This window comes from Somniosus microcephalus, chromosome 23, assembly GCF_052327205.1.
Source record: "Somniosus microcephalus isolate GS21.2 chromosome 23, FLI_Smic_1.0, whole genome shotgun sequence".
NCBI classification, from domain to species: domain Eukaryota; kingdom Metazoa; phylum Chordata; class Chondrichthyes; order Squaliformes; family Somniosidae; genus Somniosus; species Somniosus microcephalus.
In genome coordinates, this window is record NC_141009.1 from 1,667,083 (window position 1) to 1,680,066 (window position 12,984).

Consider the following 12,984-nt stretch of genomic DNA (forward strand, 5'->3'; position numbering starts at 1 on the left):
ACTCTGTCTAATGGCCTGAACCCACTCTGTCTAATGACCTGAACCCACTCTGTCTAATGACCTGAACCCACTCTGTCTAATGGCCTGAACCCACTCTGTCTAATGGCCTGAACCCACTCTGTCTGATGACCTGAACCCACTCTGTCTAATGACCTGTTGAACCCACTCTGTCTAATGACCTGAACCCACTCTGTCTTATGACCTGTTGAACCCACTCTGTCTAATGGCCTGAACCCACTCTGTCTAATGGCCTGAACCCACTCTGTCTAATGACCTGAACCCACTCTGTCTAATGACCTGTTGAACCCACTCTGTCTAATGGCCTGAACCCACTCTGTCTAATGACCTGAACCCACTCTGTCTAATGACCTGAACCCACTCTGTCTAATGGCCTGAACCCACTCTGTCTAATGGCCTGAACCCACTCTGTCTAATGGCCTGAACCCACTCTGTCTAATGACCTGAACCCACTCTGTCTAATGACCTGTTGAACCCACTCTGTCTAATGACCTGAACCCACTCTGTCTAATGACCTGAACCCACTCTGTCTAATGGCCTGAACCCACTCTGTCTAATGGCCTGAACCCACTCTGTCTAATGGCCTGAACCCACTCTGTCTAATGGCCTGAACCCACTCTGTCTAATGACCTGAACCCACTCTGTCTAATGGCCTGAACCCACTCTGTCTAATGACCTGAACCCACTCTGTCTAATGGCCTGAACCCACTCTGTCTAATGGCCTGAACCCACTCTGTCTAATGGCCTGAACCCACTCTGTCTAATGACCTGAACCCACTCTGTCTAATGACCTGAACCCACTCTGTCTAATGACCTGAACCCACTCTCTCTAATGACCTGAACCCACTCTGTCTAATGACCTGTTGAACCCACTCTGTCTAATGACCTGAACCCACTCTGTCTAATGACCTGAACCCACTCTGTCTAATGACCTGAACCCACTCTGTCTAATGACCTGAACCCACTCTGTCTAATGGCCTGAACCCACTCTGTCTAATGGCCTGAACCCACTCTGTCTAATGGCCTGAACCCACTCTGTCTAATGACCTGAACCCACTCTGTCGAATGGCCTGAACCCACTCTGTCTAATGGCCTGAACCCACTCTGTCTAATGACCTGAACCCACTCAGTCTAATGGCCTGAACCCACTCTGTCTAATGGCCTGAACCCACTCTGTCTAATGGCCTGAACCCACTCTGTCTAATGGCCTGAACCCACTCTGTCTAATGACCTGAACCCACTCTGTCTAATGACCTGAACCCACTCTGTCTAATGACCTGAACCCACTCTGTCTAATGGCCTGAACCCACTCTGTCTAATGACCTGAACCCACTCTGTCTAATGACCTGAACCCACTCTGTCTAATGGCCTGAACCCACTCTGTCTAATGACCTGAACCCACTCTGTCTAATGGCCTGAACCCACTCTGTCTAATGACCTGAACCCACTCTGTCTAATGGCCTGAACCCACTCAGTCTAATGGCCTGAACCCACTCTGTCTAATGGCCTGAACCCACTCTGTCTAATGACCTGAACCCACTCAGTCTAATGACCTGAACCCACTCTGTCTACTGACCTGAACGCACTCTGTCTAATGACCTGAACCCACTCTGTCTAATGGCCTGAACCCACTCTGTCTAATGACCTGAACGCACTCTGTCTAATGACCTGAACCCACTCAGTCTAATGACCTGAACCCACTCAGTCTAATGACCTGAACCCACTCTGTCTACTGACCTGAACGCACTCTGTCTAATGACCTGAACCCACTCTGTCTAATGGCCTGAACCCACTCTGTCTAATGACCTGAACCCACTCTGTCTAATGACCTGAACCCACTCTGTCTAATGACCTGAACCCACTCTGTCTAATGACCTGTTGAACCCACTCTGTCTAATGGCCTGAACCCACTCTGTCTAATGGCCTGAACCCACTCTGTCTAATGGCCTGAACCCACTCTGTCTAATGGCCTGAACCCACTCTGTCTAATGGCCTGAACCCACTCTGTCTAATGGCCTGAACCCACTCTGTCTAATGGCCTGAACCCACTCTGTCTAATGGCCTGAACCCACTCTGTCTAATGGCCTGAACCCACTCTGTCTAATGGCCTGAACCCACTCTGTCTAATGACCTGAACCCACTCTGTCTAATGACCTGAACCCACTCTGTCTAATGACCTGAACCCACTCTGTCTAATGACCTGAACCCACTCTGTCTAATGACCTGAACCCACTCTGTCTAATGACCTGAACCCACTCTGTCTAATGACCTGAACCCACTCTGTCTAATGGCCTGAACCCACTCTGTCTAATGACCTGAACCCACTCTGTCTAATGACCTGAACCCACTCTGTCTAATGACCTGAACCCACTCTGTCTAATGGCCTGAACCCACTCTGTCTAATGACCTGAACCCACTCTGTCTAATGACCTGAACCCACTCTGTCTAATGACCTGAACCCACTCTGTCTAATGGCCTGAACCCACTCTGTCTAATGGCCTGAACCCACTCTGTCTAATGACCTGAACCCACTCTGTCTAATGGCCTGAACCCACTCTGTCTAATGACCTGAACCCACTCTGTCTAATGGCCTGAACCCACTCTGTCTAATGACCTGAACCCACTCTGTCTAATGACCTGAACCCACTCTGTCTAATGACCTGAACCCACTCTGTCTAATGGCCTGAACCCACTCTGTCTAATGACCTGAACCCACTCTGTCTAATGACCTGTTGAACCCACTCTGTCTAATGACCTGAACCCACTCTGTCTAATGGCCTGAACCCACTCTGTCTAATGACCTGAACCCACTCTGTCTAATGACCTGAACCCACTCTGTCCAATGACCTGAACCCACTCTGTCTAATGGCCTGAACCCACTCTGTCTAATGGCCTGAACCCACTCTGTCTAATGGCCTGTTGAACCCACTCTGTCTAATGACCTGAACCCACTCTGTCTAATGACCTGAACCCACTCTGTCTAATGGCCTGAACCCACTCTGTCTAATGGCCTGAACCCACTCTGTCTAATGGCCTGAACCCACTCTGTCTAATGACCTGAACCCACTCTGTCTAATGACCTGAACCCACTCTGTCTAATGTCCTGAACCCACTCTGTCTAATGACCTGAACCCACTCTGTCTAATGACCTGAACCCACTCTGTCCAATGGCCTGAACCCACTCTGTCTAATGACCTGAACCCACTCTGTCTAATGGCCTGAACCCACTCTGTCTAATGACCTGAACCCACTCTGTCTAATGACCTGAACCCACTCTGTCTAATGACCTGAACCCACTCTGTCTAATGGCCTGAACCCACTCTGTCTAATGGCCTGAACCCACTCTGTCTAATTACCTGAACCCACTCTGTCTAATGACCTGAACCCACTCTGTCTAATGACCTGAACCCACTCTGTCTAATGACCTGAACCCACTCTGTCTAATGCCCTGAACCCACTCTGTCTAATGACCTGAACCCACTCTGTCTAATGGCCTGAACCCACTCTGTCTAATGACCTGAACCCACTCTGTCTAATGACCTGAACCCACTCTGTCTAATGGCCTGAACCCACTCTGTCTAATGACCTGAACCCACTCTGTCTAATGACCTGAACCCACTCTGTCTAATGACCTGAACCCACTCTGTCTAATGACCTGAACCCACTCTGTCTAATGACCTGAACCCACTCTGTCTAATGACCTGAACCCACTCTGTCTAATGGCCTGAACCCACTCTGTCTAATGGCCTGAACCCACTCTGTCTAATGACCTGAACCCACTCTGTCTAATGACCTGAACCCACTCTGTCTAATGGCCTGAACCCACTCTGTCTACTGGCCTGAACCCACTCTGTCTAATGACCTGAACCCACTCTGTCTAATGGCCTGAACCCACTCTGTCTAATGACCTGTTGAACCCACTCTGTCTAATGACCTGAACCCACTCTGTCTAATGACCTGAACCCACTCTGTCTAATGGCCTGAACCCACTCTGTCTAATGACCTGAACCCACTCTGTCTAATGGCCTGAACCCACTCTGTCTAATGACCTGAACCCACTCTGTCTAATGGCCTGAACCCACTCTGTCTAATGACCTGAACCCACTCTGTCTAATGGCCTGAACCCACTCTGTCTAATGACCTGAACCCACTCTGTCTAATGACCTGTTGAACCCACTCTGTCTAATGACCTGAACCCACTCTGTCTAATGGCCTGAACCCACTCTGTCTAATGGCCTGAACCCACTCTGTCTAATGGCCTGAACCCACTCTGTCTAATGACCTGAACCCACTCTGTCTAATGACCTGAACCCACTCTGTCTAATGACCTGAACCCACTCTGTCTAATGACCTGAACCCACTCTGTCTAATGGCCTGAACCCACTCTGTCTAATGACCTGAACCCACTCTGTCTAATGACCTGAACCCACTCTGTCTAATGACCTGTTGAACCCACTCTGTCTAATGGCCTGAACCCACTCTGTCTAATGGCCTGAACCCACTCTGTCTACTGACCTGAACCCACTCTGTCTAATGGCCTGAACCCACTCTGTCTAATGGCCTGAACCCACTCTGTCTAATGACCTGAACCCACTCTGTCTAATGACCTGAACCCACTCTGTCTAATGACCTGAACCCACTCTGTCTAATGACCTGAACCCACTCTGTCTAATGGCCTGAACCCACTCTGTCTAATGACTTGAACCCATTCTGTCTAATGACCTGAACCCACTCTGTCTAATGACCTGAACCCACTCTGTCTAATGGCCTGAACCCACTCTGTCTAATGGCCTGAACCCACTCAGTCTAATGACCTGAACCCACTCTGTCTAATGACCTGAACCCACTCTGTCTAATGGCCTGAACCCACTCTGTCTAATGTCCTGAACCCACTCTGTCTAATGACCTGAACCCACTCTGTCTAATGGCCTGAACCCACTCTGTCTAATGGCCTGAACCCACTCTGTCTAATGACCTGAACCCACTCTGTCTAATGACCTGAACCCACTCTGTCTAATGACCTGTTGAACCCACTCTGTCTAATGACCTGAACCCACTCTGTCTAATGGCCTGAACCCACTCTGTCTAATGGCCTGAACCCACTCTGTCTAATGACCTGAACCCACTCTGTCTAATGACCTGTTGAACCCACTCTGTCTAATGACCTGAACCCACTCTGTCTAATGGCCTGAACCCACTCTGTCTAATGACCTGAACCCACTCTGTCTAATGACCTGAACCCACTCTGTCTAATGACCTGAACCCACTCTGTCTAATGACCTGAACCCACTCTGTCTAATGGCCTGAACCCACTCTGTCTAATGGCCTGAACCCACTCTGTCTAATGACCTGAACCCACTCTGTCTAATGACCTGTTGAACCCACTCTGTCTAATGACCTGAACCCACTCTGTCTAATGACCTGAACCCACTCTGTCTAATGGCCTGAACCCACTCTGTCTAATGACCTGAACCCACTCTGTCTAATGACCTGAACCCACTCTGTCTAATGGCCTGAACCCACTCTGTCTAATGACCTGAACCCACTCTGTCTAATGACCTGAACCCACTCTGTCTAATGACCTGAACCCACTCTGTCTAATGGCCTGAAACCACTCTGTCTAATGTCCTGAACCCACTCTGTCTAATGACCTGAACCCACTCTGTCTAATGACCTGTTGAACCCACTCTGTCTAATGACCTGAACCCACTCTGTCTAATGACCTGAACCCACTCTGTCTAATGACCTGAACCCACTCTGTCTAATGACCTGTTGAACCCACTCTGTCTAATGACCTGAACCCACTCTGTCTAATGACCTGAACCCACTCTGTCTAATGACCTGAACCCACTCTGTCTAATGGCCTGAACCCACTCTGTCTAATGACCTGAACCCACTCTGTCTAATGACCTGAACCCACTCTGTCTCATGGCCTGAACCCACTCTGTCTAATGGCCTGAACCCACTCTGTCTAATGACCTGTTGAACCCACTCTGTCTAATGGCCTGAACCCACTCTGTCTAATGGCCTGAACCCACTCTGTCTAATGACCTGTTGAACCCACTCTGTCTAATGGCCTGAACCCACTCTGTCTAATGACCTGAACCCACTCTGTCTAATGACCTGAACCCACTCTGTCTAATGACCTGAACCCACTCTGTCTAATGACCTGTTGAACCCACTCTGTCTAATGACCTGAACCCACTCTGTCTAATGACCTGAACCCACTCTGTCTAATGACCTGAACCCACTCTGTCTAATGGCCTGAACCCACTCTGTCTAATGACCTGAACCCACTCTGTCTAATGACCTGAACCCACTCTGTCTCATGGCCTGAACCCACTCTGTCTAATGGCCTGTTGAACCCACTCTGTCTAATGGCCTGAACCCACTCTGTCTAATGGCCTGAACCCACTCTGTCTAATGACCTGTTGAACCCACTCTGTCTAATGGCCTGAACCCACTCTGTCTAATGACCTGAACCCACTCTGTCTAATGGCCTGAACCCACTCTGTCTAATGACCTGAACCCACTCTGTCTAATGGCCTGAACCCACTCTGTCTAATGGCCTGAACCCACTCTGTCTAATGGCCTGAACCCACTCTGTCTAATGGCCTGAACCCACTCTGTCTAATGACCTGTTGAACCCACTCTGTCTAATGACCTGAACCCACTCTGTCTAATGACCTGAACCCACTCTGTCTAATGGCCTGAACCCACTCTGTCTAATGGCCTGACCCACTCTGTCTAATGACCTGTTGAACCCACACTGAGCCAGTCCGAGCATCGTTCTCTCACCCTCTCCTCGCCAACCTTTCCATCACGTTATCGATATCACTCTGGTCAGACTCCCTGAAGGCTCCTCTCTTGTCCAGTCTCAGCACACAATCCACCATCCTAAACACTCGTCCTCCTCCCAACATCTTTATCACATTGTCTCCTGCTCTAACTCATTATTACCCCAGAACTTCAAAACTATGGCACTCCTTATCTCCCTCAGTCTTCCCTTCTTCCTACGGTCGACAGGACATGAAAACCCAATTACTTGACCATTTATCTAAAACTGGGTTTTGTGCCGTGACCCCTCACCAAGCTTTCTCCAACTATGAAATAACAGACCCTCTGCCCCGCACCGATGTATCCTGCCCTCAGGCCCCTCCAATTCTCTCACTGACACTTTTGTTATCCTTCCCAAGACCACTCGCCGCTGTGACCCTCTGATTCAGGCAAACAGGCATAAACCAATGAAGTGGTTGGTGGTTTAGGACATGTGGCACAACTGCGCATTACACCACTGCCTGATATTATCACAGATAATCTGTTATGGAGTCTATGACAGTATTAGACCCAGGGATGCAATAGATGGGTTAACATTCCAATCTCACACCAGAAAGATGGTATAAAGTCAGAGTGCTATTTGGAGAGATATGGGTGCAGTATTGATGCTCAGCTGCTAGAGGTCGCTAACACCTGTACTGTGTGACATGGACACGAAGTATGCTGGTGACACCTTGGGGTAGAACACCATCACAACATCAACATTCCCACCACTTGGACTTTATGAATGCAATGTTGGACTCCTGAAAATTGGATGTGATCGTGTGGATCATTGCAACATAGGAACAGAAGGAGGTCATTCAGCCCCTCGAGCCTGTTCTACTATTCAATTAGATCATTGATTGATCTGCATCTTAACTCCATTTACCCGCCTTGGTTCCGTAACCCTTAATACCCTCGCCCAACAAAAATCTATCGATCTCAGTTTTGAAATTTTCAATTGACCCCCAGCCTCAACAGCTTTCTGGGGGAGAGAGTTCCAGATTCCCACCGCCCTTTGTGTGAAGAAGTGCTTCCTGACATCACCCCTGAACGGCCTGGCTCTAATTTTAAGGTTCTGCCCCCTTGTTCTGGACTCCCCCCACCAGAGGAAATAGTTTCTCTCTCTCGACCCCATCAACTCCTTTAATCATCTTAAACACCTCGATTAGATCACCCCTTAATCTTCTAAACTCGAGGGAATACAAGCCCAGTCTGTGCAACCTGTCCTCGGAATTTAACCCTTTTAGTGTGAATGGACTTCTTGATGTGACGTTGACCCATTGTGTGGTAGAAGCACGAGGTGGACATTAGTTTTTCACATTCGGAGCTTACCATCAGGGAAGTCAGGGTGGCAGAGATACAGGTCCTTGCAGGTACGTGCAGGGTTGTTCTGTGTGCCCATTGGATGCTTCATCTGTTCAATCTCCAGTTTCAGCGAGTTCAGAGAACCAAAGATCTCCTCCATGCCATCTGCATAGTCCAGGTAATTATCTGGATTCCCTTCTTCTAAAGGCAGGCTGGCGTCGATGGAACGTTTAGATCTCTTTGAAGATTGGAACGGGAAGGGCTGAATAACATCACCAGTGGGACCCTTCAGAGCAAATAAAATCATTGACATTTAATAAACAAGAGTTTGAATTTGGTCCAAAAATATAATTTATTGTCTTATAGAGTGGCTCACCAGCTCCATGGGCTAAATGGAGAACATTCAACATTGTGTCTTCTGCATTTCTCATAACAACTGTCTGTTGGACAGACACAACTGCATGTTTTTCTTATACAATGAGAAAACCAGGTGAGGACTGAGGCCCAATGAGGAGGACACACCGGGGGTCACACTGTACAGAGGGGGCGCAGTAACTCACACTGTACCAAGGGGGCGCTGTGTCTCACACTGTACAGAGGGGGCGCAGTAACTCACACTGTACAGAGGGGGCGCAGTAACTCACACTGTACAGAGGGGGCGCTGTGTCTCACACTGTACCAAGGGGGCGCAGTAACTCACACTGTACAGAGGGGGCGCAGTAACTCACACTGTACAGAGGGGGCGCAGTAACTCACACAGTACAGAGGGGGCGCTGTGTCTCACACTGTACCAAGGGGGCGCAGTAACTCACACTGTACAGAGGGGGCGCAGTACTTCACACTGTACAGAGGGGGCGCAGTAACTCACACTGTACAGAGGGGGCGCAGTAACTCACACTGTACAGAGGGGGCGCTGTGTCTCACACTGTACCAAGGGGGCGCAGTAACTCACACTGTACAGAGGGGGCGCAGTAATTCACACTGTACAGAGGGGGCGCAGTAACTCACACTGTACAGAGGGGGCGCAGTAACTCACACTGTACCAAGGGGGCGCTGTGTCTCACACTGTACAGAGGGGGTGCAATAACTCACACTGTACCAAGGGGGTGCTGTGTCTCACACTGTACAGAGGGGGTGCTGTGTCTCACACTGTACCAAGGGGGTGCTGTGTCTCACACTGTATACTGGAGGCGCTGTGTCTCACACTGTACAGAGGGGGCGCTGTGTCTCACACTGCATACAGGGGGCGCTGTGTCTCACACTGTACAGAGGGGGCGCTGTGTCTCACACTGTACACAGGGGGCGCTGTGCCTCACACTGTACACAGGGGGCGCTGTGTCTTACCATACAGAGGGGGTGCTGTGTCTCACACTGTGCAGAGGGGGATGCTGTAACTCACACTGTACAGAGGGAGTGTTGTGTCTCACACTGTACAGAGGGGGCGCTGTAACTCACACTGTACAGAGGGGGTGCAGTGTCTGACACTGTACAGAGGGGGCACTGTAACTCACTGTACAGAGGGGGGTGCTGTAACTCACACTGTACACAGGAGGGCGCTGTGTCTCACACTGTACATGGGGCGCTGTGTCTTACACTACAGAGGGGGCGCTGTAACTCACACTGTATAGAGGGGCGCAGTGTCGCACACTGTACAGAGGGGGCGCTGTAACTCACACTGTACAGAGGGGGCGCTGTGTTTCACACGGTACAGAGGGGCGCTGTGTCTCACACTGAACAGAGGGGGTGCTTTGTCGCACACTGTACAGAGGGGGCACTGTGACTCACACTGTACAGAGGGGGCGCTATAACCCACACTGTAGAGAGGGGGCACTGTGACTCACACTGTACAGAGGGGGCGCTGTAACTCACACTGTACAGAGTGGGTGCTGTAACTCACTGTACAGAGGGGGTGCTGTGAATCACTGTACAGAGGGGGCGCTGTATTTCACACTGTACAGAGGGGGCGCTGTAACTCACACTGTACAGAGGGGGCACTGTGACTCACACTGTACAGAGGAGGTGCTGTAACTCACAATCTACAGAGGGGGCGCTGTGACTCACACTGTACACAGGGGGCGCTGTGTCTCACACTGTACAGAGGGGAGCTGTGTCTCACACTGTACAGAGGGGGTGCTGTGTCTCACACTGTATAGAGGGGGCGCTGTAACTCACACTGTACAGAGGGGTTGCTGTGTCTCACACTGTATAGATGGGGCGCTGTAACTCACACTGTACAGAGGGGGTGCTGTAACTCACACTGTACAGAGGGGGTGCTGTGACTCACACTGTACAGAGGGGCACTGTAACTCCCACTCAACAGAGGGGGGCGCTGTAACTCACACTCTACAGAGGGGGCGCTGTGTCTCACACTGTACAGAGGGGGCGCTGTATCTCACACTGTACAGAGGGGGCGCTGTGTTTCGCACTGTACCGAGGGGGCGCTGTGACTCACCCTGTACAGAGGGGGCGCTGTGACTCAAACTGTACAGAGGGGGTGCTGTGACTCACACTGTACAGAGGGGGCGCTGTGTCTCACACTGTACAGAGGGGGCACTGTGTCTCACACTGAACAGAGGGAGCGCTGTGTCTCACACTGTACAGAAGGGGTGCTGTGAATCACACAGTACAAAGGGGGTGCTGTAACTCACACTGTACAGAGGGGGCGCTGCGTCTCACACTGTAAAGAGGGGGCGCTGTGTCTCACACTGTACAGAGGGGGCGCTGTAACTCACACTGTACAGAGGGGGCACTGTGACTCACAATGTACAGAGGGGGCGCTGTAACTCACACTGTATAGCGGGGGCGCTGTAAATCACACTGTACACAGGGGGCGCTGTGTCTCACACTGTACAGAGGGGGTGCTGTAACTCACACTGTACAGAGCAGGCGCTGTGTCGCACACTGTACAGAGGGGGCGCTATAACTCACACTCTACAGAGGGGGCACTGTGACTCACACTGTACAGAGGGGGCGCTGTAACTCACACTGTACAGAGGGGGGCGCTGTGACTCACACTATACAGAGGGGGTGCTGTAACTCACACTGTACAGAGGGGGCGCTGTGACTGACACTGTACAGAGGGGGTGGTGTAACTCACACTGTATAGAGGGGTGCAGTGTCGCACACTGTACAGAGGGGGCACTGTAACTCACACTGTACAGAGGGGCGCTGTGTCTCACACTGAACAGAGGGGGTGCTTTGTCTCACACTGTACAGAGGGGGCACTGTGACTCACACTGTACAGAGGGGACGCTATAACTCACACTGTAGAGAGGGTGTGCTGTGACTCACACTGTACAGAGGGGGCGCTGTAACTCACACTGTACAGAGGGGGTGCTGTGACTCAATGTACAGAGGGGGCGCTGTAGCTCACACTCTACAGAGGGGGCGCTGTGACTCACACTGTACAGAGGGGGGCGCTGTGGCTCACACTGTATACAGGGGCGCTGTGACTCACACTGTACAGAGGGGGCACTGTGTCTCACACTGTACAGAGGGGGTGCTGTGTCTCACACTCTATAGAGGGGGTGCTGTAACTCACACTGTACAGAGGGGGTGCTGTAACTCACACTATACAGAGTGGGTGCTGTGTCTCACACTGTACAGAGGGGGCGCTGTGTCTCACACTGAACAGAGGGAGCGCTGTGTCTCACACTGTACAGAGGGGGCGCTGTAACTCACACTGTACAGAGGGGGCGCTGTGTCTCACACTGAACAGAGGGGGCGCTGTGTCTCACACTGTACAGAGGGGGCGCTGTAACTCACACTGTACAGAGCGGGTGCTGTGTCTCACACTGTACAGCGGGGCAACTGTGACTCACATTGTACAGAGTGGGCGCTGTATCTCACACTGTACAGAGGGCGCACTGTAACTCACACTCTACAGAGGTGGCGCTGTGACTCACACTTTACAGAGGGGGCACTGTGACTCACACTGTACAGAGGGGGTGGTGACTCACTCTACAGAGGGGGTGCTGTATCTTACACTGAACAGAGGGGGCACTGTAACTCACACTGTACAGAGGGGGCGCTGTGGCTCACACTGTACAGAGGGGGCACTGTAACTCACTCTACAGAGGGGCGCAGTGACTCACTGTACAAAGGGGGCACTGTGACTCACAATGTACAGAGGGGGCGCTGCATCTCACACTGTAGCGAGGGGGCGCTGTAATTCACACTGTACAGAGGGGGCGCTGTGACTCACACTGTACAAAGAGGGCGTTGTAACTCATACTGTATAGAGGGGGTGCTGTGTCTCACACTTTACAGAGGGGGCACTGTGGCTCACACTGTACAGAGGGGGGCGCTGTCACTCACACTGTACAGAGGGGGGCGCAGTAACTCACACTGTACAGAGGGAGTGTTGTGTCTCACACTGTACAGAGGGGGTGCTGTGGCTCAAACTGTACAGAGGGGCACTGTAACTCACACTGTACAGAGGGGGCGCTGTAACTCACTGTACAGAGGGCGTGCTGTGTCTCATACTTTACAGAGGGGGCACTGTGACTCACACTGTACAGAGGGGGGCGCTGTGTCTCATACTGTGCAGAGGGGCACTGTAACTCACACTGTACAGAGGGGGCACTGTGACTCACACTGTACAGAGGGGGCGCTGTAACTCACACTGTACACAGGGGCGCTGTGTCTCACACTGTACAGAGGGGGTGCTGTGTCTCACACTGTACAGCGGGGCAACTGTGACTCACATTGTACAGAGGGGGCGCTGTATCTCACACTGTACAGAGGGTGCACTGTAACTCGCACTCTACAGAGGTGGCGCTGTGACTCACTCTGCACAGAGGGGGCACTGTGACTCACACTGTACAGACGGGGTGCTGTGAC

The 12,984-nt window shown here is 51.4% G+C and overlaps 1 protein-coding gene across 1 annotated transcript in view; it reads right to left on the minus strand.

Annotated features, from left to right (window-relative positions):
• LOC147101530 (collagen alpha-1(V) chain-like) overlaps positions 1–12,984 on the minus strand; it is a 484,676-nt gene that overhangs the window by 22,905 nt on the left and 448,787 nt on the right. Inside the window, exons 58-59 of the mRNA XM_085965124.1 lie at positions 8,170–8,428; positions 7,309–7,316 (exon numbers count right to left, since the gene is read on the minus strand). Coding sequence (XP_085821250.1) covers positions 7,309–7,316; positions 8,170–8,428 — 267 coding nt within the window. The remainder of the gene's footprint in view (positions 1–7,308; positions 7,317–8,169; positions 8,429–12,984) is intronic.